We start from the raw sequence: 27,968 nt of genomic DNA on the forward strand, positions 1-27,968 counted from the left end.
TATTTCAATAATTTGAACACTTTCAAAATGTATTTGTATAAAAATCATTTGGATGGGGAGGAGTGGTGGCATTTTACACAACTGAATGCTTCCAATCACATGATGGTATCGAATGACATACTGGTACTCGTATCACTTTAAGGGTACTGGTATTGTAATTTGTTAAACGATACCCAGCAGATTGAGGTGGAAAAGCAGTACAACTTATATTATGAAGAAGAAAAAAGAAAAGAACTCAAATTAAACCCATCATCTCAAAATCATACGAACTAAGATTTCGCACTAAATAACCGTTTTGCTTATTTTAATGATAGAAATTGAATAACTGAAATCTTCACCTCACTGCCATGAGTCACACTCTTCAGGGCATAAACAGGATGACGCATCTTTAACAGTGTTAAATGCAAACAACTCTTTATTTAGTTTCAGTAACTCATACTGAGATTCAAACAAATACTCTTACCTTGAGACCAGAGCACACACTTCCTCAAACCTGGGAGTTATTCATTACATACAAGCCTGCAAACTACTAACTACTACTAAGCCTGTAAGACGATGATGATAAATGATGATGAGGATGTAAAATGCAGTGAAAATGAAAAAGGAAACACTGATTTTGCAGGATCACCTGCTCAAACCGGCTGCAGAGGAACACACAATAATCAAGGAAATGACGTTTGCGAAATCTAAATCAATGATGCATGACATTATGATTCAGTCTTACAGATACAGTAAGTGCTTCCTGAATGGAAAACACATCCAGTCTTAATGACGTTTTGAATCGATATCAGCAAATAGCCTCGATGATAACAATAAAATAAAAAAAAAGGTCTTGATGATCGTGTTCCTAAACCAGTAAAACATCACGATAAAATTATTTGACACTAGATGTTTGAGCTTGTTTCTTTCACTTTGGGCTACAGAGATCTGTTGATGTAGCTGCAAAACCTTTGATAGACAGAGAGGTCAATAAAAGATCTAGATACTGAATGAAGCCTTAAAGTAAGAGCTCCAAGTCAGTCTTAAAACAATACTCTCATGTATGTCTGTATGTACATTGAAACAGATTTTGCTAACTGTAATCAACAATCCTCAATCTGTGTAAAAATGGCTTCCTACGTTCAGCTAAAGATAATACGAGTCTCAAGAAGTCTGAGTTAAATTAAATTAACAAAATATCCTTCAAAATTTACATTTATTTTAGTACCAAATGTCTTCTTTGTGTCAGGATCCGGCTCAACAAGGAAACAGCGTCCAAGGACACACAAAGAAAGAATTTCAGATTGTAACTTTGGCAGATACTTTAACTTTCTGAGGCTTCGTATTATCTTCAGCTCACCTTAAGAAGTATGTTTACACAGAATGAGGACAGTGGACAGTGATATTTTCCATCTAATTTGGCTAACATTTTGTCCGAAGAGAGTCCTTTTTCTGAGAAACTCTACCCTCATGAGTTTAAATGTAATTGTAACATTAAATATCAAGTAATTCTCCCAAAATGATTCATTTCTTTTGGCTAAATAAAGACATCATTCATGCATTGTGGTCTTTTTGTAAAGTCAAAATCATGATGTGACATTGTTGACATCACTCAACTCTACAGTAACATTGTGTTTATAATGGCAGCAGCTTAGCTAATCAGAATTATTGATCAATGTCAGTAGCCAGGTGGAGATTGTTGTAATACTAAATTACAGTGACAGAAAGTTTGGTCTTAGTGGTCGTGTTGGTTCTGCAGGACTCATGTTCACTGCTGACTAACTGATAATCCAGTATCAGTTACAGTATAAGATACTGGCTATACTGGGAATAATGGCACAACCTGGCCATAAACCAGTGTGCCTGATAACGATGCAACAGCACTGACACACACGTTTATTATATTACACCCTACCTCCTTCAGACTCATCATGCTGCATGTTAACAGAAAAGAATCGTATCAAAGTTAAAAATAAAAGCAAAATAATAGTACAAACTTAAATTCATTCAGTTATGTTTAACTTTGTTGGATCATTTCTGCTTTTTTCTCACATCTGGAAAGAACAACCACAGACTCAGATCAGTCTGTAAACACTTGGCTCATAGAGACTGAGGACGATCTCCCAGCTCTCATTAAAACTGAGTAAAATAACAGAGTTTTTAAAAAAAAACCTGCATTGCAGAACCAATCCAAAGTATTTAGGGCGGCCCTTTATATTGGGCCAGTGATGTGCAGATCACCTTGGAAGAGAATGGAGGGAGAGCATCATTTCCAGTAAGGCATATCCTTGACAAAATGTGAGGTTTGTAGGCTTGTTAGCGGCTGTTCAAGCAACTATTGAGCATTTAGAAATCCCCAGACTTTGTCCGGTATTGCGAGACTAGAACAACCATGACAGAAACTGAACTACTTAATGACTGGAGTGAGAATCCTTTCTATACTGTTGTTATGAGAATTAAAGCCTGAATAAAAGGGTGATTGTGAGGAGAAGCTCATTACAGACCTCATTCTATGAAGTCTGTGTCTGCTGACGAGTGAAAATGTTAGAAAAATAAAACACTGTCCAAATATATGAATGTTGGACTTAGTTGATATCTAAAAGAATTAAAACAGGACTAAGTTCCTGGTTCATATAGTTAGTCAGGACAGTGAATTTTATGTATTTATTATTCTAGGATGAAGCTTAATCTTTTCCCTGAAGAAATGACCGTTGTAGCCCAAAAGATACAGTCAACAAAACAAATTATTTTACAGGCAGTTTAGGAGAGAAGTGCAGGGTGATTGGGTTGAGCGTTGGGCCTCGTTGATACTCTATTATGTAAATTTGAGAGTTATTTTCATACAACATGTGATAACTACAACAAGTTCTACTAGTGTACAACCATACAAACTGACTGCACCTATGCAAAAGTATTGGCATACTGTACTTTTTGTCCTGACATTATTTAAAAATGCATTACATGGCATTATTTGCCTGCTAGTGCTATACAGAGCACTGAATCCTGTCATATATCTGTAGATAAATCACATGAAAGCACAAACCTACAATAAATGAGACATCTATACTGCACCAGTATTCACCTCCTTCGCTTTTTTGGGGCTAAAATGCAACGTTAGTAATTACAGAATATCACAGAATTCCTATATTGGATTTCAGGGGGAACAAAATTTACTTGGAGGAAATATTTGTTTCGTTTAAGAGCCAGTTTTGCTTCAATAAACAATATGAGAAGGTCTTGCTAAGATCTCTTTAAGATAACGATTATTTTCTCGATTAATCAATTAATTGTTTCATCTATAAAGTGTCAGAAAATAGTCAAAAATGCTTGTTATAATTTCTTAGAGCTCATGGAGACGTCTTCAAATTTCCTGTTTTGTCAGATCAACAGTGCAAAGATATTCAGTTTATTATCATGTATGACACAGAAAAGTATCAAATCTTCATATTTGAGAAGCTGCAACCAGCAAAAATTTGGCATTAATGCTTAAAAAAATAACTAAAAAATAGTCAACGGTTTATCTTCTGTCCATCAACTAATCGACTAACTGTTGCAGCTCTAAAAACCACTTGTTAAAAAAGAGAGAACACATATGACAACAAGTATATTTTTGTTTTATATTATTTCAATGTGTTCTAGTACGCTTTGGTTGTGAAATTACTTGATGAATGACTGAGCCAATAGGCAATTATAGGCTCTGCAGCACCTGACCTTACAGTGTGAGAACACACACACGCTGTAAGACCTGTTCAATATCAAAGCAAAAAAACCCCAAGATATTCTTACGTCGTTTTTGGGAGACAGCCTGAAGGCACGCTGTGATAATGTCGTAGTTCTTTTGCAGTTTGTGGCAAAGTCGGTCTCGTCTCCTCAGTTGGCGAATCAGCTTAGCCGACTGCAGGCCTGTACGGTATTTGACCTCTTGGATGATTGAATGCAGCTCTGCAGGGGCTAAAAAGCAAACACACAGAAATGCTGGAGTTTAATCAGGGTTCCCATGGCAATGATGTACATTTAAGATATTTCTCTGACAATATTTTTATCTCAGCTGTTTATTAAAGGATCAAACAATCTGATTTTCTCTCCAGCTGGGAGGAAACTTACAATCTAATGTAAAGAATATCTGAAACAAGCCAGATATCCAACCTTTTCACCAGCACCTGAACGCATCCCACATTCTCTTTTCCTTAATGTCTAAAAGAATCTACAAATAAATGCAGCCAATTATACACATACCAGGTAATACATGAACCAACAACTTTCTTAATGAGTGCAAAATCATTTTTTGGAAGAAAAAAAAAAGGATAAAAGATGGATATGTTGTAAATTTCACTCGTGTACTCGTGTGTGCATCATTTATTAGAAGAAACAACTCATATTTCAACATATTTCTTCCTCACATGTCGTTTCAGATTCAGTATGTATTCGTGTCTGTCTAATATATTTTCTATTTTAAGCAAAACAAAGTTGATCATCACACACACAACATATAATTTGGATTAACTTGTGATGTCTGTACTCTGCTATTAGATAATAATATCACAGTCATTAGTCTGTTTCCAAGCTGCAGGCAAAAAAGGAAATGAAAACCAGAACGCCGCCCCACATGAACACACACCCTCCTCACATTGAGACAAAACTATTTAGGCAAAAAAATAATCTGATTTTTAACTGAAGGTGATCTGAGATATAAACACACACATCATAGTTTTTGTTCTCCCTTTTATTGTGTATAAAATCAAAGGCTTGATGTTGTGAATTACGTTCAAAAGTGAAAGCATGGTGATGTTTTGAGCTCTGAATTTCCTGGTACCAACTTAACTAATTAACCAATGATTCAAACTTTAAAACTGAGGAGGAAAAAACCTTCATAGTGACCCTTTCATCTGCCATAAATGAGACAGTGGTCGTGTTCTTGGCTAATCAGAAACAACTGTTTTGATTCCATTATTGTTGCTTCTCACAGAAATAAAATGGACAAAAATGTATTCAATTATATATTTTTTATAATTAGTTCATCCTTATGTTCTTCTATCAAGTAAAACTAACAAATATTTGCTCTTTACACTTTGGAAAAAGCAACGATTTCCTGATTTTCTCCATTCATATTGTTTGAATGACTGAAGAGAAATGGATATAGATCAAATAATCAGTATGAAAACAATACATACAATACATATGGCATATTAATCAGTAATTACAATAAGAAGTTGCAGCTCTAGACAATATGAGTAATGATGATGACTATTTATTTTACACTTCATTCACAGGAAGGTCAAAGGTCACCTTATATTTCGCCCAAAAGAAACCTTAACTTTCCCACTTGCCAGTTAAGTCCTGCCCTAAAGCTTCAGAAAAGCCAGCCAGTATCATTAAGTTGTTCTTTGAGGCTTTATCACAGTGTTTCCAGCCCCACCGGCTCAGGAGCTCTCTTCCTGAGTGTCAACTCTCCGCATTGTTTAACTTGACCGAGCCTCACATGTGTGGACACAGAGGCCTTGAGCTGTGTTTACTGTAGGATTCCACTTGAACAGAGGAAACAATCGCAGCGCGTCGCTCGCAGTGACATGCCATTCAAGACTCTGAGGCAACACACACCGGGAGGAGCGGTAAACCAGCTGTCAACACACTTATCAGCTCTGCGTCGGAGTGTGTTTGTGTTGCGTGAAGGTTTGAATCATGCGGCTTGTTGTGAGTCACGTGAAGCTAACCGCCATGTCTAATCTCCAGCCGGTTTAGCTTCTTCTGATGTATGATTACAGTGAACCCTTGCAGAAGTGCTGCACTACATATCTTTATAAACTCCTGACTTAAAAAGGCACATTCCTTTCATTACAGACTCATCTTCTTGAACTCATTGAATGAACTGTGTGAGGTTTTGCAGTCTAAAACCTGAGTTTAAGGCCAAATAAACAAAAATACTAACTGTTCATCTGGCTCATATATAGTGGTAAATGAAATGAATGGATCATTTATAACTTCCAGTGATGATTCCTTCCTTACTTACTAACAGTTTACCTGTTATATTGTGATGTACAGTGATGTTTAGTGCAGGAAAAAAACTGCCTCTTTAATACCGACAATATGACTCCTCTGACCACCGGATGGCCCTGTTTACCCAGGATGCATCTCTCTGGCATGGTGATCACAGTCAGGAAGATCTATTGTGTTATTTTTGAAGCTTTACTGTATGCGTTAAAACCAAAACTTTGATCTGTTTTCAGTTATACTCTATAAGCTTTGACAGTGAGTGTCGGTAAAGCAGCAGATGTGCCACCTGTAGGAGACTAATGACATGCCATTTATAAAGTGGCATATGCCAGAACAGCAGTGTCATGCTAGTTTCAAAGTGTTTACAAATCATAGATGGAGACGAGCAGAAATAACTTACAACATGCCTGCTGTAACATTTATTTTGGCATAATATCAAATATTGTGGTTAATGTTTTCTACAGCAGGTGGATTCCTAAAGATGTGAACTCCCTTCAATCAATATAATCAATGCTACAGAACAATGAGATCTAAAGGATCCTTTGTACAGAGTTCTGTCAATATAATCAACAAATAGCACCTAACTACCTGTAAGCTGGGAGGTTTAATACATAAGTTGTATCATATACTGCTGTGATGTTGATAATTTTATGATGCATAAACTTTGAGTGATTATTTTTTCTGCCTTTGTGTGACTATAAAGTTTAATCTATACTATTCTATAATCGTCTATAGATATTCACAATAAATGTATAGATTCAATTGTTATTTTTAAACGAATTAGATTACTAAAAAGTATTCAAATATTAGATCTCATGTATTTAGAGCTGCAATGACTAATCGATTAGTAGCAAAGCATTAAGTTAAACTGTTAAACCGTCAATTCTCTGCCTCCAGCTTCTCAAATGTGAATATTTACAGGTTTCTTTGGTCCTCTATGGTAATAAGTATCTTTGGGTTGTGGACTGTTGTTCAGGAAAAAACAGAACCTTTGAAGAAATTAACATGACAGATAAATCGATTATGAACATAATTCATGTTAGCTGCAGCCCTTGCTTATTGCAGGGCTGATGTATTACACTGCATTCATTTTAGCTAATAAACTGGCAACTGTTTGTTATTAAAAATCCCCTCCAGACATGTTTTAAGATATATGAAAGTACTCTGCTTTGATTTTTTGTCTAATATAGTAAAAAAATATCAATGGAAACCTTTATAATGATTTCTACTCTCTATCCCTCAATGAAAGATCCAGAATCAATCAACATTTTTCACCATTTTCTGATATTTTATGGACCAAACAACTAATTGAGAAAAGAATCAACAGATTAATCGATTAACCCTACAAATATTAGACCAATATAAAGCTATCGAGCAAAGTTAAAAATGTACAATAACATACAATTATTGTCAAATGCAGATAAGTTGCCAATAATCTTGTACCCCAATATGATATAAAAAGATAGGCAAAAAAATGCATTTACTTAATTTATGCATTAAGAAATTATTGAAGAAGCAATCTGGCCTGTACCCATCCTTACAAATAATAAATACTAAATAAACATGGCAGGTTTGTTGACAAAGTTTTTTGTGGAGTTTTTCCTTCTTATTCAAATATTAGGTGTTTATGTTGACTCTAATGATTGTAAAGCCCTTTGAGGAAAATGTATGATTTGGCTATGATAGACTAAAAAGATAAGTAAAATAATGTAATGAAGGGCTGAACTTGTAATCTTCACAAATAATCAACAATAACTCAACTTGGCAGGTTTGCTGACAAAGATTGAGGGTCTTTTGTGAAGTTTTTCCTTATCTTATCCAAATAGATGGTGTTTTCTGTTGTACTTAGACTATTATAGGGTAAAAAAGATGTGTTTACTTAATTTATGCATTAGGAAGAGCTGCACTTGAACAACAGCAATCTGGCATGTACCCATCCTTACAAATAGCCTACTAAATCAAATTTGATCTGATGACAAAGTTTGAGAGTTTTTTGTGGAGTTTGTCCTTATCTTATCAAAATAGAGGGTGTTTAATGTTGATTGTAATGACTGTAAAGCCCTTTGAGGCAAACTTATGATTGAATATTAACAATATTAACTTGTCTTCTGTTGACCAGGTGCATTGTCTGTGTCACAGGAGAAACAGGACTTATAAACGCCCTCTAACACATACAAAAAACCACCCACAGACCCCTCACCTTTCTGGGCCAGGTAGTTCATCTGATGCCTCCTGGTGTGCTTCTCCTGGAGCTCCAGGAGAAAGCTGGAGCCGGAGTTACTGCGGCCCAGGAAGGCATCAGAACCGGAGGCTTCGGTGGAGCTGTCCCAGCTGTCCACATTCCTCCTGCTGCCTCCGCTGTACGTCTCATACAGCTCCACCAAAAGACAGTCAACTATGGAGCTCCTCTGAGCTCTGAGTCCATCTCCCTGGGGCTCAGAGTCACTGTCGCCGGCCGTGTTGGTCCTTAGGGCGGCAGCAGCAGCAGCAGCAGCAGCGATGCCAGGCGGGGCGGCTCCGTGCTCCTGCTGTCCCGGAGGTGATGATGTGTCAGTAGGTGACTCGGCGGGGCTCGTCCACTGCTGAAAGCCGGAGAAATCATCCAGGAGGGAGGCGGGGGAGGTGACAAAACAACCGCTCTCGTCCTCGGAGCACACGCCGCCGCCACCGCCGCCGCATATGTCAACTTCCAAAAGTTCACTCCCGTTTATTTTAATTTCCGACGCCATTTTTTGTGCACTGGCGGTTAATCACAATAGTTTTTTTTCCTACGGGTGAGTTGTCATTTTTTCTGCACAACGAAAGTTTTCTTTGAGCGTCTCGAGGAGGATAGAGTTCCTGGAGCACTCCATTCCTCTCCTCAAAAAACAGGTGGGGACCCGTCTGACAGCCTTTATTTTCCTTCCTGAATACTCCCCCCACCCCCCCTCTCCAGGATTGAACAATGGTCCAGCCCACTCTCTTAAACTTCTCAACGGCTGCTGAAACTTTCCTCAGGTCTGTCGCGCGACAGGTGCGGCGGATTGACCAATCACAGACAGGAGCTAAAAACTACAGCGACCAATCAGCTTCCTTCTTTTGCTACTATACACCACATCGTTCTAGAGGCTACAGCCATTCATAGGTGGAAGAAGTACTCAGATCTTTTAAGTAAAAGTACCAATACAGCAATGTAAAGGTACTCTTGTAGTTAAAGTATTGCAGTAAAAGTAGTAGTTTGGTCCCTCTGACTGATATATTATTATATATGATATTATTATTAGATTATTAATACTGAAGCATTAGTGTGTAAGCAGCATGTTACTGTTGTAGCTGTTGGAGGTGGAGCTAGTTTCAACTACTGTATATACAGTTAGATAGTTTAGTCCAGTGGTTCCCAATCTAGGGGTCGGGGCCCTTTTAAGGGTCATCAGATAAATCTGAGGGGTCATGAGATGATTAATGGGAGAGGAAAGAAGAAAAATGCAATAAAAATGCAAACCAAAAAGCATTATTTTTATTGCATATTAATAAAATAAAACAATTACATCAGCACAATCTGCTCTTCAAATAATAAGAAGGCTGTTTAAAAGATTGATATATGCTATTTTTACATTCTCCACATTCCACTGGTCTTTGTTATTGTTAATGACTTGTTTAAATAAATAAAGTCTGCAAAATTAGATTACAATTTAGTGTAGAAAACAACAGAATATAACATAAACATGACAACTAATCACATTGCTATCCACACACAGTACAATTTTCAATAAAGTAGCTTAATACTTTATATTGTTTTTAGATTTTATACATTTTTCTTGTTCATGTGATGTATTTCTGCAGCAGGTTAGTCTAATAAATCTATAAAGTCTGTTTTTTAGTATCAAGATTTGTTGACACACACTATTTAACACACATTTGTAAATGTATAGAGATGGGAGCCCAAACACAAGAACGAGAAGCAGAAAATGCTAGTTCATAAGACACCGAAAAATAAAAGCACAATAGACTTCTAATGACTTACCTCATTATTGTAAAGTGTCTAGAAATGTTGTTTTTCTGGTCAGACCTTATAAGCAGTCTGTGTGGTTTAGGAGCTATTTCATTTTGGTATGTCAAAGTACACTAAATATTCAACAGATACAAATACTAAAACAAAATAAACACATGGCTTCCCTTAGTGTTTTAAACCAACAATACCCATTTTTGGCCCAATATGACTTTGACTTTTCCATGAAATGTTATTATTTTTTACTTATTGAAACTGAAATATTGTCATGACACAGATTGTCTTTTGTTGTATGGGCATCTCATATTAAAAAGTTGCCACAGCCAGACTCATAACCAGGTCCAACAGTAGGGGACACATCACACTGGTTTTCAAATCACTTCACTGGCTCCCAGTCCATCTCAGAGTGGAGTTTAAAATTTGAGTGATCACTTCTAAGACTCACAGAGGGTTAGCTCCAGAAAATATAGCTGACCTCCTAACCTCCTGACCTCTTGGCCTCCTACAAGCCTTAATGCAACCTGAGATCCTCTGGTGTATATATATATATATATATATATATATATATATATACCAGAGGATATATATAATAAAAAATCCCCTTCTCACCCCATCCATTCTGACCTTGGGACTTCCAGCCCATACTCAGTGCAGATGTTCTTGTACACTATGCCAGCCACTTGGTTATGGCGCTCCATGTACGCTGTTCCTGCCTGCATCTTACACCTTGCTATTATGTGCTGAACTGTCTCAGGAGCATCTTTGCACAGCCTGCACCTGGGGTCCTGTCTGGTGTGGTAGATCTCCGCCTCTATTGATCTTGTACTAAGTGCCTGTTCTTGTGCTGCCATGAGCAGTGCTTCTGTGCTGTCTTTCAGTCCAGCCTTTTCCTCCTCCTCCTCTGCATCATCGGGTTTCTGCTGCCTGAGGTATTCACTTAGCAGTTTATCTTTGGGGGCCATATTTCTGATGTATTCCTGGATCTTGGTTGTTTCGTCCTGGACAGTGGCTCTGACGCTCACCAGTCCTCGGCCTCCCTCATTCTGCTTGGTGTACAGTCTCAGGGTGCTGGACTTGGGATGAAACTCTCCATGCATTGCAAGGAGCTTCCTTGTCCTGATATCAGTGGCCTCTACCTTCTCCTTTCGCCAGTGTATTATACCAGTGGGGTATCTGATGACTGGCAGGGCGTACGTGTTGATGGCTCGTATCTTGGTATTCCCATTCAGCCGACTTTTCAGGACTTGCTTTACTCTGTGTAGGTATTTGGCTGTGGCTGACTTCCTTGTGGCCTCCTCATGGTTCCCATTTGCCTGCGGGATACCAAGGTATTTGTCCTGAACATCTGCAATGGTGCCTTCTGGTAGTTCAACCCCCTCAGTTCTGCTCATCTTCCCTCTCTTAGCAGCTTGTTAGCTTAGTGGAGCAGCTGGATAGCTCAGTGGTTAACACAGCTGACTTTGGTGCAGGAGGTCAGGGCGGGGTTACACCAGATTCCCTTACCACAAGATTGAAAAACATGACTTCACTCCTCTGAAAGTCTGCTGTGAATGTGAGTGCACTACATGCTATCCCTACTACCAATCAGCTGATATACACCACAGCAACAGTGAGGGATGCTTGGCTACAAGATAAACACCATAAGTCACAAAGACCATTGCCCACCATGGAGAGACACAGAGAGAAGTTAGAAGGGAAGTTCAGGCCTGCCAAGAGAGGAGGCAGCTCTGGCTATCTGCCTGAGATACACAGGAGAGGCAGAACCATTGTCCAATAGTGGAAGAGGTAGAGCTAGTGGATCTAAGAGCAGTGGCTAACTGCTCAGGCATCATAGTGGAATAAAATCAATAATAAAAAAAAGCAGTTGGGGTCACATTTCAGATGTCTGTGAGTAGCACCAGGAACACTTATCTTCATTTGGTGTTTTGATGATGGTGGTGGGGAGTGCTGTCAGTCCACAATTTTTCCTATGATGAAACATCATGCAGTGACCATTCCCTCTAAGGGGACAAGTGGACCCAAACCATGCCAGCAAAATGCCCCCCAAAGCATAACAGAGCCACAGGATGAGCCAGTTTTTCCTTTGTCACCCATCTGTATATGTAAAGCCCCTTGTAAAATTGCTACATATTATATTATATTAATAAAACATTATAATAAAAAAACATTAAAATAAAATGATAAAATACAAGGAAAGATAATAAAGTAGTATGTATGTGTGTACTTGTATGTGTAAACATGTGTAAACATACTTGGCCAGTAAAGATAAAGATGATTCTAAAGATGAATGTGATGATGATGATTATTATTATTGCTGTTGGGTTCTCAAACTTTTTCACATCAAAGTCCCCTAAACTGAGACAAATTAGACCACGGACCCCCATCTGATAAGATTTTTGCTTTAGATGTTTTATTACAGAAAGTGTATGAAACCCATGATCAAAATAGTCATACATTCTGTCAATGTGTTACTTATGGATGGAATTATGGTGAAAGTAAAGGATTCCCCTTTTTGCCGGGGACCCCCTAGAACCTACTCCCTAGAACCTACTCAAGGACTCCTGGGGGTCCCTGGACCCCACTTTGAGAACCACTACTTTAGAGGACTTAATTGCAGATTGTGAAATTGTATCAATGTATCAATCAAATGTATGGAATTAAACATAAAATAGCATGGTAAAAGACAGTAACATCCCTTTTAAGAGCTCAGAATAACAGTTATTTCTTCACATTACTCATGTTGCTCATCAGCTGATTCGAGCTTCCGTAGCTGAGCAGCACGTGACCAGGAAACAGGAAGTGTTGTGTTAAACAGAAACAGGGCCGAGTCTGCCTTGTTTTTCTCTTCAGTTAGAAGACACCCACTAACAACATTTCACGCTGTTATAAGACACAGCGCTGAGAGAAGAGACGGACAGCTTTCAGTTGTTCATGATTAAACGATGAAGATGGTTTCAAATCGCTCCTGTTTGTCGAGCTTATTGATCTGCGTCACTTTGTGGAGCCACCTGAGCAGCGGGGTGTTTGCTAAATCATACCGGAGACCAAACATTGTTTTGATTCTCACCGACGACTTGGACATCGCTATCGGGGGTCTGGTCAGTGCATTTACTAAATATTTTTCTGCTTATTTGCAAATGTTTGACTTTTTATTAGCTTATCTGAGAGTCATGAATGAGTCATTGTGTTTACACAACAGTTGTAGTCATGTTCTAGATGTGTGTGATTAATTGGTTAAAACTTGACATTTAGTCCAGTCTGAATAACAAACAAATCAATCAAAAAATAAATCAAATCATAACAAATCTTTTAAACAGCCTTCTTATTGTTTGAAGAAGAGATTGTCTCAGTGTTTGATTTTATTAATGTTTTTTAATCTGCATTTTTAGACTTGTAGATGTGGTATTTTGCCAATATTATAATTACATTAATCACATACATTTAATTTGCTTGTTATTACTAAAATTGTTGAAACTAAACAGTACTCTTTCCAAACATTTTAAACACCTGAGACTATGTTATAATAATAATAATAATCAATTTTATTTATACAGCACTATTTAAAACAAAGTTACAAAGTGCTTTACATGGTTAAAACATTTAAGTACTACAATTAGGGATTAAAATAAAACATTATAAAATACCCCTATTATTGAACTTTAAAAACTGTTATCAGTAATGAATCTCCTAATGTTTCTTTTATGGTGTTTTGTGTTAGCTAGCTAGTTAGCTTAGTCATTGGTGTACATTTACTAAAGTACTGTACTTAAGGACAATTTGACTCTACTTGAGTATTTCCATTTGATGCTACTTTATACTTCCACTCCACTACATTTCAGAGGGAAATATTGTACTTTCTTCTCCACTACATTTATTTGACAGCTTTAGTTACTTTTCAGATGAAGATTTGACACAATGGATAATATAACAAGCTTTTAAAATACAACACATTGTTAAAGATGAAACCAGTGGTTTCCAACCTTTTCGGCTTTTGACGTCTTACAAAAAGCAGTGTGTAGTCGGGGTCACATTTCAGATGTCTATGAGTTGTTAACAGCTCCACCAAATAGTGATTTTTCCCTCTAAACTTCTCACATGCTTTCATTTCAATAAATGTTTAAATGATCAAATACTTCACTAAAAATCAAAGATTAGAGAAAAAGTCCAAAAACTGAAAGCAGATTTGTGTATCAGAACTTTGGAGGGGCCCGACCCCTAGGTTGGGAACCACTGGGCTAAACTAGCTAACTGTATATAAAGTAGTCCAAACTAGCAGGACTTTTACTTGTAACAGAGTATTTTTACACTGCTGTATTGGTACTTTTACTTAAGTAAAAGATCTGAGTACTTCTTCCACTGCTGCTGATTAAGCTGACTACTCACATTCCTGGTTGGATGCATCATTTCGGCATCTCACAGAGTCAGCAGCCTTATCATTTGTTGTAACCTGCTCCCACAGTTTTCACCAAACTCTCTCCCTCCTTCACTAGAAAACAAGTGTCTGAATTTCATTGTAAAATGTGGCAATTTAAGGGAACAATATGTGATGCAAATAACAGTCAGATAGCTGGTAGTGGGTGAAACTCTCATCACTCTAAAATGGTTTAACAGGTCTTTTCATACATGGACAAATACTAGACATCAGCTCTAATCTACTCTCAGTTACACTGAGTTAAGTTTGACCATCCTCATTGATATAAATAGGGTGGACAAAATATAACAAACACATTTCAGTTTTACAGTTCAGTAACACCACAAACAATAGCCTCCAAAAATCACCATGAATATTACTCAACACCTCCATGAAACAATTTAAATATAACCTTCTTGAAGACAGGAGTTATTGCAGGTCTGTTATATGACACTGCATTATTTCTAGCTAGCAAACTGGCAGCTGACTGTTAATGTTTTCTCATACAGCAGTGAGGGAAAGAAGACCTTATGATAGACTGAGAAACACTAACTACAGAGTTATATATTTTGCTCAAACTCTTTTACATTCCTCTCCTTGTTTTAGTCATTTTTTTAAGCAAAAACGCCAAATTTTCAGTGGTTGCAGCTTCTCAAAATGTGAATTTGAAGCTTTTCTGTGTCATACATGATAGTAAACTGAATATCTTTGGATTTTGGACTGTTGATCAGACAAAACAAGATATTTGAAGACGTTGCTTTGAGCTATAAGAAATTATTATTTTCTCTATTTTCATACATTTTATTCATAAAATGATTAATCAAGAAAATGATAAAAAAAAATTATCATTAGTTGCAGCCCCTCTTACCTCAAATTCACATGGTCACTGGTTTTGTTTTTAAACTTTAATATTTACAAAAAACATCTGTAGAGATTTAGACACATATTTTAATGAAATATAACCAAATCCTTTTTATCATAAGACCCTACTATTCATAGAAGATGTTAATGGGTGGGTTCATGCTACCAAAAAATAGTTCTTATTTACCTCATGTGGTATCTCACCGTGCTGATGATTTCAGTTTTATTTATCCAGGTTTTGAGATATCTGTCTTTGAGATTTCCACCCAAATAAAATGGAGCTGAATAGAATTAAATTTTCACTGCTGGCAGGATTGAAAATAGACTTAAAAACAGTGTCTCAGTTAATCTGGATAATCCCCAGATTTCACTGCTTTCTACCAGAGAAATAAATAAATAATAAAACCAATAAATAACTGAACCGATGTTTGTTGAGTGTTAAGATATAAAATGTTCACATCTGTTTCTTTCAGAATCCACTAAACAAGACCAAAAAACTCATAGGTGATGCAGGGATATCATTCACAAACGCAGTAAGTATCATCGGTTTCATCATCGTCCCTTCTCACTGTTATCAGTCTATCACAATAATCTCATCAGGGATCATTTAGTGGCTGAAAATAGAAAACATGGATGGATGTAGTCAAGTGACGGAGCCACTTTTCTGCATCTCATCCTTTTTAATGACTTCCTTTCTCCCTTCCCAGTTTGTTGCCAGCCCGCTGTGCTGCCCCAGTCGAGCCAGCATCCTGACGGGGAAATATCCCCACAACCACCACGTCATCAACAACACCTTAGAGGGAAACTGCAGCAGCAAAGCCTGGCAGAAGAGCGAGGAGGCTCACACCTTCCCCGCTTTGTTACGGACCAGCGGCTATCAGACCTTCTTCGCTGGGAAATACCTCAACCAGGTGAGGAACGCCGTGTGGGAAATTCTTTAAATGATCAGAGTAGGGTAGTAACGAAAGAATGGATAAACATAATAAGGATCAAGGTCTTCATTTGGCTTCTGACAACTTAATTAATCAGCAGAAAATTAATTATCAACTACTTTGGTAGCTGATTAATCACTTTGAGTCATTTTTTTAAGACAAAAATGTCTAATAAATTCTCAAATTAGAATATTTTCTGGTTTCTTTAGTCCTCTATGAGATTAAATTGAAAGATATTTGAAAGATAATAACTTTTCATTCGTCAAATAGGAAAAACTACAGTTATCTGAAGGATGATGCAAGTTTAAAATTATTCTCTTAAGGCAGGAATCAGCATAAAGACTCATAAAGAAGAACATATCTTCTGTGATATAATACAAGACCAGAAATATAATTGATAACTTATCCACTTGGCCAAAATACTGTTATTGACACAAATCTGCTTTGGTCAGATGGGCCACATTATGTTTTCTACCTTTTGTTACGCATCTTGTAAGTTTATAAGATGTTATGAGGTCAATTTTATTGGGGTTTACTGTACATGAGCCTCATGTTTACATTATTATCTACTGTAGATTTATGAAGAGTCATGTAGAAGACTTGATGTCAACTATAAAAGGGAAACTTCAGCTTTTGTTAGAGGGATTTTGCCTGCAGGCTGCTATTTGCTGACTGCTGCATTAAGGTCCTTAGTTCTGTTTGCATCTGATAATTGCAACTCAAAGCAGTTTGACTTCCTGTTGTTGTTATCAGTGTTTATCAGAAGCATCATTAGGATGTTGTCTATGAATGTAGGAAATGATGAAGGAGCAGTGATTGCTCTGATCTGCACCACAACCGTTATAGAGAAGAAATTGTTGTTTAACTAATTATGTTTAAAAAAAAAAAGAAACCCAGCATGACAAGAGAGACGTTCTGTTCACCGCAGTCCAGTCTGATCTAGATTCTGACTTTCGGTCATTTCAGGTGTTTGTTAATAGTGAAAACAGTCATAAGATCTGTTGTCATGCGATTCGTTGTCGTGATAAGTTGCGTTACTCTTTTGATTAACAGATGGTCAAATGGGGAACCAGGTCGTCTGTGTCGTCTGTTTGTTGGTCTGTTTAAAGGCTAATTTCACCCAAATGACCAAAAAAAAGACTCTTAATTCTGTTTTTCCACTTTCTCAGACTGAAATATCTCAAGTATCTCAACTCTGTAGACACATTCACACCCTCCTACAGGATGAACTGTAATAATTGTGGATGATCCCCCTGACCTTTCATCTAGCGCCATCATCAGGATAAAATGTTAATTTGTCCAACGCTGCCTCAGTTGTACTTTGTGTTCAGTGTAATTAGTAAAATGTTGATTGGGAGCATGTTAGCATGCTGACGTTAGCATTTAGCTCCGAGCATCGCTGTGGTTAAGTTAGTAAAACCTCACAGAGGTGAAAGAGAGGGCTGCAAAGCTAAAGTCAGTCTGAAAGTATTTAATATTAAAATAAACTCTCTGATCTTTAATAGAGCTGCAACCAATGATTATTTTAATTGTCGGTTAATCTGTTGATAATTTCTTGAATAACTGATTAGTGGTTTCGTTATCTAAATGTCAGAAAATGATGAAAAATGTCGATCACTGTTTTCTCAAAGCCCAAAACACAACCTGAAATGTCTTTTTTTGTCCCGACCAACAGTCCAAAACTATTCAGTTTGCTGTCATTGAGGATTAAAGAAACAAGAAAATATTAACTTTTAAGAAGCTGAAACAAAAGAATTTTAGTATTTTTTCCTAAAAATGATTCAAAATGACTTATTGTTGCAGCTCTAATCTTGAATATCAGGAAAGACTCTTTTGTACGCTGCTATGGAGTCACAACTTTCTAACTTTGATTTATTTGTTGTTTTTATGTTTTTATTCTACTTATCTGTATCTTGTTTCCTACTTGTGCTGCTAAATTTCCAAACCTGTGAATCATAAAACTTTTATTTTAATCTTTCTGTGTATATATCTCATTAAATAACTTTTGCATTTGACTGTTTTTGTGTTCCAGTACGGACACGCGGAGGCTGGTGGAGTGGAGCACGTTCCTCCAGGCTGGAACTACTGGGTCGCACTGGTAAGACTGAAACTTTATATTTTTAACCTCTCGATCACAAAGTTGCTCCGAGGCTCCGGTCGGACGTTACGGGCCGGTTTAACAGCTTAATGTGTCAATCAGGCTTTAGCTGTCAGACTAGTTCTGTCACTGAAAACCTTGAAATGTCAGATCAAGATAAAAGGACAAAGACACCAAGCTGGATGTTAATGTTGTTTACAGGCAGCAGACAATAAACACCAGACGTTTCTCCTACATACTGTGAAGGTCTTTAATGTAGAATTTATCTGCACTGATGATCTCTGGAAGACAATTAACCTCTCTGGTAATGGTCTAAATGTTGTGTCAGATGCTTTCAAAAGGTAAAATAACAAGTTTAGGGGGAAAAACATGATCATTTTTGGTATTAAAACTATTGAATCATATAGAAAACTATTTAAATATCACAGAATTTTAACAAAAATTGCCTGTATGAGCCATTTTCTGCATATTATCCGTATTTTTATCGTATATAGATGTGTGTTGATGAGGTTTTAGCTCTCTAACAATCTCCGTAGGAAGTTAATTTCTCATGACGGTGCTTCAGGGTGACGATATGAGCTCAATCTCTGTGTAGTTGACGTGATCATGTGACTGAAAGCTCTCCACAAGAAGGAGCCAGACTCATAAATCATCTGAAAATTAGATTTTTTTTTTTTGGAAACTTCCAGTCAGTCAGTCAGTTGAGCTGGTTTTACAGGAGTCGTTACACAGAGGTCACCTCCAGGATACGACTGCAGCAGCGGCAAACTGGTTTATCTTCGCCGTTGCTCGCTGAGCAAACACAGATGTCAAAACTGGTCTCATGACCTGACGGCTTATCACAACACGGAGGACGACTCATGCTAGTTTATGTGGTTTCTAGAGAGTCGATGTGTTGGATGAGACTTTCGCTTATTGAGCCATACGTGTCGCCGTCTCTGCAGGAGACTTCTCACCTGTTTTTGTCGGCTTTGCTGCTTCTGAGGGAGCGGATGCCGTGTCTAACAGCTGCCACGATGCATAGAGAGTTTAGATATGAAAGCTTATCTTGGATCATGTGTTGGATCATGAGACCGTGACATTGTTTGATCTGCATTTGCTTACAGAAGCTAATTGAATCAAAGGGACTATAAGAGGGGCGATGCAGACCGCTGGACTTGTTTTTGTGTGGAAAAGCAGAATATAATCAGAAAAAAACATCATGTCTAAGTGATTGAAAACATAACTGAAACTGTTTTTATGCGACAAAAGAAAATGCAGTGGGCTTCATTTCACTGCTGGAGCCCAGACTTGCATCATTGTCGCTAAAGAGGAAAGTCTTTAAATGTTGATCACTGTAAGATCCCTGGTTTTGCAAATCTATTTAATTTTGTTCACTAGCACTGTTTAATCCAGGACTTTAAGATGTGTTTCAGAAAGCCGCTTTTTAAGGCAGAAATTAAGTGTTAAAAATAAGGTCCAGTCCTGGTTTAATTTACAGTTGAAACAATTAGTCCAATCATTAGTTAAATCAGCAGAAAGTCATTTTTTTCATGCAAAAATGCAAAAAAATCACTGGTTTCAGCTTCTTAAAGGTGTTTATGTGCACGTTGCTTGGACTAACCAGACAGTTTGAATACTATATGTCAAATTCTGATGTTTTTCACTCTTCACTGACTTGAACTGCGGATTTTAATGAGTATAGATCCTGTAGGTTTAACTAATACTGATAACAAAATCAAATAAAAGTCCATTTATATGGTTTATATGCTTTATTAGAGCACCGTAGTCCGCAGTATTTCATGTAGCACAGTTACAGTTGATATTGAATGCAAGTTAATTGGGATCATATAAAATAAAAGCCGTTGTCGTGCTCATGAATGAACGATATTTCACAGCAGTCTTGTGTTTTTCTTCCAGGAAAAGAACTCTAAATACTACAACTACACTCTGTCAGTGAACGGGAAGGCTCAGAAACATGGAGCGGACTACAGCAAAGATTACCTGACAGACGTGCTGGTGAGACGTTATTAATGTTTACGTTCTCGTGGCAACGACTCATTTATCACATTATTAATTCCCACAGCATGTCATGAAGACAACAAGGTACTGATTGAAAAAAACAACATAATTGTCAGGAAAAGTCTGCTTGATACTTAAGATGTTGGCTTATAGTTTACTGTGAACTTGTTTTTTCACCATTTAAATCTTTATTGACAACATTACACAGTGACAATAAAAAAATAAAACAAACACACACATATAAGCAAAAAAAGCTGAAGTTCATTCACATTTTTCCATCATTCCTGTAGATGAGTTTATTTGAAGCTCCATAAGGCCCATTATTCTTATTTTTCTTCTAGTTGTGCTTCTTGTAATCTCAAGATATGTGTCCGTTTTTCCTCTTTAAGACGGTTTTCTTCAACGATTGCCAGCCAATGATCTTTTGTCTGATGCTGTCTCCTTCCCCCAGTTAATTGTACTTGCTATTAATAGTATTTTTTAAGTATCTGTCACTTCCCATTACACTCTTTTCAGAGAAATTACAGAGATACAAAACCATAAAACTCATAGAGACTTTATCGCCAGACCAATTACAACATGACTTTGCAGATTCATCTGGTTCCCACGATAAACACTTTACCATCCCCCAAGACAGTTCTGACATTTCTACATCAAATAATCCACTTTCTCTCCAACGTATCTGACGTCTGTGTGCCTTCAGTGTTGTATCCTCCAAAAGTGTTGCTGATCATTATCCGAAATCACAATATTAAGCTGTTTCTCTTTTATATACTTAGTTAAATGCTTATAATTGATGTTGCGAACTTTTTAAATCCACTGACAGTCAGAACACACATTTGAAAACAGTGATATCGACCAGTAGAACAGCTTTTTATTAAGCTTAGTAACTTTCCCCTAATAGACATGATTTCTCTCTCTCTCTCTCTCTCTCTCTCTCTCTCTCTCAGGCCAACATGTCTCTAGACTTCCTCCAGTATAAATCCAACTACCAGCCGTTCTTTATGATGGTTTCCACGCCGGCGCCACACTCCCCCTGGACGGCAGCTCCTCAGTACCAGGACGAGTTCAACAACACCAAGGCGCCCAGAGATCCCAACTTCAACGTCCATGGAAAGGTAGGACGTCTCTTCACTCAGGGATTTTTCATATAATCTTTCATATAATATCCGATGTCAACATACAGAGAAGTGATTTATGTCTCGTCTATATTTCTGTATTTTCTTTCTCTCTTCAGGACAAACACTGGTTGATCAGACAGGCTAAAACCCCCATGACCAACTCGTCCGTTCAGTTTCTAGATGACGCTTTCAAGAAGCGGTCAGTCTGTCCTCCTCCTCACCTTCCTCTTCCTCTTTCAAAGAATATCTCTCTCAACTCCTTCACATTAGATCATTCTCTCTCTCTCCATCTTGTGATTTTTCCTTCCCCTCCTCCTACTCTTCCTCCTTTTCATCTTACTAAAGGCTTTTTTTTTAAGCCAAAAAATTTACATATTTCTCTTAAGTTTCCATATTTATATTTGTGATACCTTAAAGCATTTTTTGCTGAATTAATACTCTTCTTTGCCAGCAAACAAGGTAGTTACTCTAATATTTATTATGCCTTTTTATGGCAGAAGCTAAACGTGTTTATATATTTAATTCTGCAGCCGATTGATGAGTCTGTGGTTTCACTGCAGGTTTCTTGTCGTTCATTGTGACCTGCAGGTGGAGAACTCTGCTGTCAGTGGACGACCTGGTGGAGAAAATAGTGAAGAGGTTGGAGGTCAGAGGTGAACTGGACACGACCTACATCTTCTTTACCTCTGATAACGGGTACCACACAGGTATGTACCTGCAAACATGTGTTTGTGTCAATAAGGAGATTGTATTTTTGCTCCTGGTTGTCTTTAAGAACACGTGATATTGATATTTTTAAAGGATTTCTGGATCACTGAGGCTGATTAACAGATTAAAATGTTAATTTTCTTTTATTACGATAATTAATTTAGTTGATTTTGCAGCCTGTGTGGAGGTTTGAGTAGTGTTGAACTTCTCCCCCGACTGTCTTTCAGGTCAGTTCTCTCTTCCTCTGGATAAGAGGCAGCTCTATGAGTTTGACATCAGAGTTCCTCTCATGGTCAGAGGACCAAACATCAAACCCAACCAGACCAGCCAGGTACAAACACATCACACACCTTTATCAGGTTATTTAGCTGTCAGTGTCGTCCTCATCTGATGTCATTTGTACAATGTATGTAGTTATATGTCAGTAAAATTAAGTAAAAATGCACTTTTCAATAAACAATTTACCAATATAATTAAACTGAGAAGAGCTACAACAACCAGAAATTTACCCAATCAATCAGTCCACAGTCCAGTCTAGAGTGATCATACTGTGTTAATTAATACAAACAGTTTATAAGTGTGACAGCAATAAATAAAATACTATGAACTGATGTATTAATAAATGTTTATTACATGTATTGTTGGATCACAACCTCAAAACAACTGGCTTTATTTTCAATGGGTATTATTGCTTCCAATTTTCCATTATGGATGGTAATAATAATAATAATAATAGTAATAACTTTATTTGTGTAGCACCTTTCACATAAAAAATGCAGCTCAAAGTACCTTATGACAAAAGAAATTACATCAAAAGAGACTTAAAATGAACAAACATGTACATAAGACAGAAAATAAAACCCACTTGATAATATTAATAAACACAAAGTAAAACAAAGTGAAAATACAATACATAAAACGTGCACTTCATTGGTTTTAATTTGAGACTTAACAAGTGAAAACTCAGTCAGTATTTCGTCATGTGAACACAATCTGTAAAACGGCGCCTCGGTCTCTGAAGACATAACAGAACCTCCCATTTCCCAACAGACACGGACTCACCACTGGTCTCCAGTCTACAGCTGCACTGAAACCAGGAACGTTTAGGACCTTTAGGATACGACTGGCTTTTTTTATTTTTTAGATGAAGCTGAAACAAATAACATTAAGAAATTTACTGAATTGGACACATCAGACACTAAAAATGACTCAAATCTGAACACACAGACAAGATCCACATATTTTTAGATTAAGTATTATAAAGAATATATCGTAGTCTCTGATGTTCATCACGAATAGACATGAATCCACTCAGAAATCCAGAAAAAAGACGCTCCTTAGAACGTTGTTTACATTTTCTTAGCCATCAAAGTCCTCCAGTGATAGTTATCTGAACATTCATGGGGACATTACAGGTTTGAGCCCACAGCTAACTCACTGTATCCATGGCAACGTTATACTTCCTGCTTACATCCCCTAAAGCATAATCGGATCTGTAGCTCCAAAGCAGAGAAGATGATTATCTCCCAAATTGAAGTTTTTTTCATGTTGCACTATTAATATTTTATAACGCTAATGCTCAGAATCGTTGACACTGAAACTCTCCTCCATCTATTCACATACTGATAGTGTTGAAAACCAGTGGACATGCAGACAAAAACTCACTTATCTGTCTGAAATTGGCCTTGAGGGGGGCGACAGTAGATGGGTTTGTGTTGGGAGGACGAGCGGTCGTCTCAATCTAACTGAATACGTTTCATCATGTTGTCAGATGCTGGTGGCGAACGTCGACCTCGGCCCGACCATCCTGGACATCGCCGGGTACGACGTCAACAAGACGCAGATGGACGGCATGTCCTTCCTGCCCGTTATGGTGAGACTGATTGCTAAGCTAATGTTTTTTTTTTCCTCTTTTTCAGTATCTGACTAACAGAAAGTTCATTTCCATAATTTTAATGCCTTTTACAAGGACAGAAAGACGTCGTCTCAACTTAATTCATTGTGGTCTGTCAACGTTTTATATTAATATACATTTATCTGAGACAGAATTCATGTCCAGTAGTCTGTAAAAAAAAAAGTTACTGACACTTATCTCCTTCAGAAAGACATAAAAATGAACACTTCATACAGATGATTTGAACATTTTCCAACTGATAAAACCTTAAAACTCGTCTGGAAACTTGACAAATTTCTCCTTAAGTATTCATCACTATTGGTTTCTGAATAGATACACTAGGAAATAGGTCATACAGTTGCTGAATCATGCTTCGTTTGATGTAATGCCTGCGTTAAATAGTCAGTAAGTCATGTTATTATATGTACACTACCCACAGTTTTACCGATTTCCTCCGAAAAACACACATTTTTTTAAAAGGAGATGATTGTTCAAACTAATTTTCACCCACATTTTTTGTATCACTGCTTTTTAAATATTGAAAATAAGCACACATACATTTCCAGATTATCCATGATTTTTTAATTTATTAAATAAAGAACATTTTAATCTGTTTTATTAAAAAAAAGGGAAAAAATGAACCCTACATGTGTATTCTCAGAAGACTCTATCCAACCTTGACTCACGTAACCAAAGCTGAACTTGTAGCGGTGAAGTCGAGGAAATGATGAACGAAATGATGATGATTATGCACAAATCACATTTTGAGCACTTGTGTGTGTGTGTGTTTGTCACCAGGAGGGTAAAATGAACAGCAGCAGCTGGAGAACAGACATCCTGGTGGAGTATGAAGGAGAAGGAAGCAACGTGTCCGACCCCGCCTGCCCTCTGCTGGGACCCGGAGTGTCGGTGAGAAGGGAGGCGGGAGATAAAAGTTTTCTTTGCTGCAGGAAATAAATACTCAGTGGTGAAACAAAAAAGGCCTTTTTGAACACACACAGATTTCAGGGATAATGTGTGTAAACCAGTAAAAAGCAGACATTTTCTAGAGAAAAAAAAGTTATCTGTCTCTTCCCTTTGCTTTTCTTCTTCTTCAGGAGTGTTTCCCAGATTGTGTGTGTGAGGACTCGTACAACAACACCTACGCCTGTGTGCGCACAGTCGCCCCCTCCGCCAACCTGCAGTACTGCGAGTTTGACGATAACGAGGTAAAGAAACTTTTCACCAAATTATTGTGACTAAAAGATTAGAAATGAAGGCAGCTGGCATGACAAAAAGGGAAAAAAAAGGTAATAAGTTTAAGTAATTATGTAACTTAAACCTCTATTAACTGATTTTTTTGGTCACTTGTAGACAGTGGCAACAACACTGACATATCGTCACCTTTTGAGTTGCACTCAGAAATCAAGCAAACAGTTGCTTATTTCTACATCCAGCAGTTACGGAGCAACATTATCATTCATTTAGTGTTGTGTTTTTGTCCACCTGGTGAATCTAAGTCCAATATTCACTCTCTTTTAACTCTCCTTAGGATTTGGTGGTCTCCACCAAATCCTAAGGGAAATATCTGGCTATTTACCTGCTAAATGCTCCGCTATGTTCACCAGCTAGTCTACAGCTAACTGTGTCTGGTTGTTGTTTTGGTGCTGAGCAGGTAGTGTTCAGTGGCTTTTTAGAGCTTTTTCTCTGAAAACAGCTGCCTGCTGCAGCCCAAAACCATGCTATGAGAGCACTGAGAGTGAACCAGAACAGTAAAATTGCAGCCAGACAGCTAAACAATGAGCTGAAACTCACACAACACATTACACACATTTGATACCTTGTGATTGTAAAAAAAAAAAATCAATTACAGCTGCTTTAAATCCACTAAAAGCAGGTTCTGATAGACGACACATCGACAGAAAGCAGTGCAGTTTGACAGCAGACTGTATGTTTTCCCCCTGTAGGTGTTTGTAGAAGTCTACAACGTGACAGCGGACCCCTTCCAGCTCACAAACATCGCAAAGACCATCGACCAGGAAGTCCTGGAGAAGATGAACCATCGGCTGATGATGCTACAGTCCTGTGCCGGACAGTCGTGTCGGACACCCGGCGTGTACGACCCGAGGTCTGTTACGGTGCTGCTTTTTAATATCTGAGTCACTGTTTACGGATTATCGTTCTGACAGATTTTAACTGAAAAATACCAGATTAAGCAGCCAAATTTAATTTCCCCACAGATCTGAAATTAGTTGTTTTTCTCTTACAAAAGTGATTAAAAACACATTAAAATAGGTTTAATTACAGAGTTCCAGCATGGCAAGATGTATTGTTTAAAATCCAATTTGTACTCACATTATTATTATGTTTTATTTTAAAATATTTTATTCAGAATAAACACTTTGCCAACAATTGCCAGCTGAAATTTTGTAAATTCCAAATTATTACCAAATTATTTCAGAGATGTTTCCTGTTAAAATTTGGCACTAATATAAAGAAAATAGAAATGTCTTTGAAAGAAAAGATCAATTTCAATCCAAGTACATGTTTATTAATTATTAATTTATAAGTGGAAACTTAATCCTCCATTTATATTGAATTTTACGCGACTGTACACAAATTCCACTTTTTTTTACTTGCTGTGCAAAGACTAAAAGTCTTTCTAGGTGACGTTAGAAAATAATTACATTGATTAATTGCACCAATAGAAAACAGTCTCTATTATCTAGTTACTATTACCAAATTACATACTGGAAATTACTCACAAATTACGGACCCGTAAAATTTTTACTGTATTCTGAGGCACTCACTTACTTGCTTGCTGTGCACAGACTAAAAGACTCTCTAGGTGACGTTAGAAAATAATTACATAAAAATAACATTACAGACCTGTAAAATAAATCATTAGTAAAGATTTTTACTGTATTCTGAGGCACAAATTCATGTTAAACCTGCTTTGTTGACTTCAGTCTCTCCAGCGCAAACATTAACGATCTGTCCTGTTTTTCTCAGGTATAAATTTGACCCTCGACAGATGTTTACCAGCCACAGCTGGCGGCTCAGCAGACTCAGACAAACGATGAAATAAGAAGAACAGAAGATGACGAGGAGAGGACGGAGGAAAGAAGGGCTGTATTGTATTTTGTATTCAGCCTTTCCTGCTGTTGTTGCCTTGTTTTCGGGCCTCCTGAGCCAGTCTCTGTTATAGATGGATGGAGAAGGGATCGTAGGCATCGTATTTTTTGGGGAAAATAGGTGGGTTGCCATGGAGACGGGAGGCCTCTCTGGGTGCAGCACCCACCTTTTAAACCTTCCAGTCTTGGCTGCTGTTTAGTGATTTTTGTCAGTGGCTGTGCAGGGATGCCAAATTATCGTTAAGGACGGATTTACACTAGTAAGTCATTAATTTTAATTGTGCATTGAATGTCTGCTCGGTCAGTCGTGATATCCGCTTAAAATCCTGGAAAAATGTGACAAAAGATTGGCCCCCAATGCATATAAATTAATGCCTGTTTCTCTGTGGAGAATATCATATCAACGATCCAAACATTTACTTCTCTGAATACACAGTGCCTGATTCGTCTTTGGTGCATTCGGATCGTCCTCAAACATCTGTCGGAAATTGGAAATTTTCAATACCGGAAGTAAACACATTAACTTAAACAGTAGGGCTCATTTATCGATAAACAATTGAATATTTCTGCTATTAAACTTTTAGCGTATAAAATAACAAACATGATGACAAGAACGTCACTTGTTCCCAAATGAAAGTGTTGCGTTCAGTTTAAGGCTGCAACTAACGATTAATTTCATTATCGATGAATCTGTTGATTATTGTCTCAATTAGTTGATGAATTATTTGGTCTATAAAATGTCTGAAACTGGAGAAAAAATCTTAATTACTGTTTTCTCAAAGCCTCAGATGCAAACTAACCCAAAAATATCCAGTTTACTCTCACAGAGGACAAAAAACCCCAGAAAATATTCACATTTAAGAAGCTGGAA

The 27,968-nt window shown here is 37.4% G+C and overlaps 2 protein-coding genes across 3 annotated transcripts in view; one reads left to right on the forward strand and one right to left on the reverse strand.

The window, feature by feature from the left end:
- Nucleotides 1-8,893, reverse strand: part of tbc1d30 (TBC1 domain family, member 30) — a 28,476-nt gene extending 19,583 nt beyond the window's left edge. Inside the window, exons 1-2 of one of the 2 annotated variants that reach the window (XM_044343513.1) lie at nucleotides 8,171-8,893; nucleotides 3,766-3,930 (exon numbers count right to left, since the gene is read on the reverse strand). In XM_044343513.1, the coding sequence (XP_044199448.1) occupies nucleotides 3,766-3,930; nucleotides 8,171-8,699 (694 nt within the window). In that variant the 5' untranslated portion in view covers nucleotides 8,700-8,893. The remainder of the gene's footprint in view (nucleotides 1-3,765; nucleotides 3,931-8,170) is intronic. The other variant, XM_044343514.1, reaches the window with a different exon arrangement.
- Nucleotides 8,894-12,745: 3,852 nt separating this feature from the next.
- gnsa (glucosamine (N-acetyl)-6-sulfatase a) lies at nucleotides 12,746-27,926 on the forward strand. Its single transcript, XM_044342799.1, has 14 exons — nucleotides 12,746-13,056; nucleotides 15,704-15,763; nucleotides 15,938-16,141; nucleotides 18,195-18,260; nucleotides 20,160-20,258; nucleotides 21,212-21,379; nucleotides 21,499-21,581; nucleotides 21,971-22,089; nucleotides 22,318-22,421; nucleotides 23,862-23,963; nucleotides 24,783-24,893; nucleotides 25,082-25,192; nucleotides 25,931-26,091; nucleotides 26,976-27,926. Exons 1-14 carry the CDS (start codon nucleotides 12,901-12,903, stop codon nucleotides 27,049-27,051), a joined length of 1,620 nt encoding a protein of 539 aa, XP_044198734.1. The 5' UTR covers nucleotides 12,746-12,900; the 3' UTR covers nucleotides 27,052-27,926.
- The last annotated feature ends 42 nt before the right edge of the window (nucleotides 27,927-27,968 follow it).

The sequence above is a fragment of the Thunnus albacares genome, chromosome 23 (assembly GCF_914725855.1).
Source record: "Thunnus albacares chromosome 23, fThuAlb1.1, whole genome shotgun sequence".
In the NCBI taxonomy this organism is placed as follows: Eukaryota; Metazoa; Chordata; class Actinopteri; order Scombriformes; family Scombridae; genus Thunnus; species Thunnus albacares.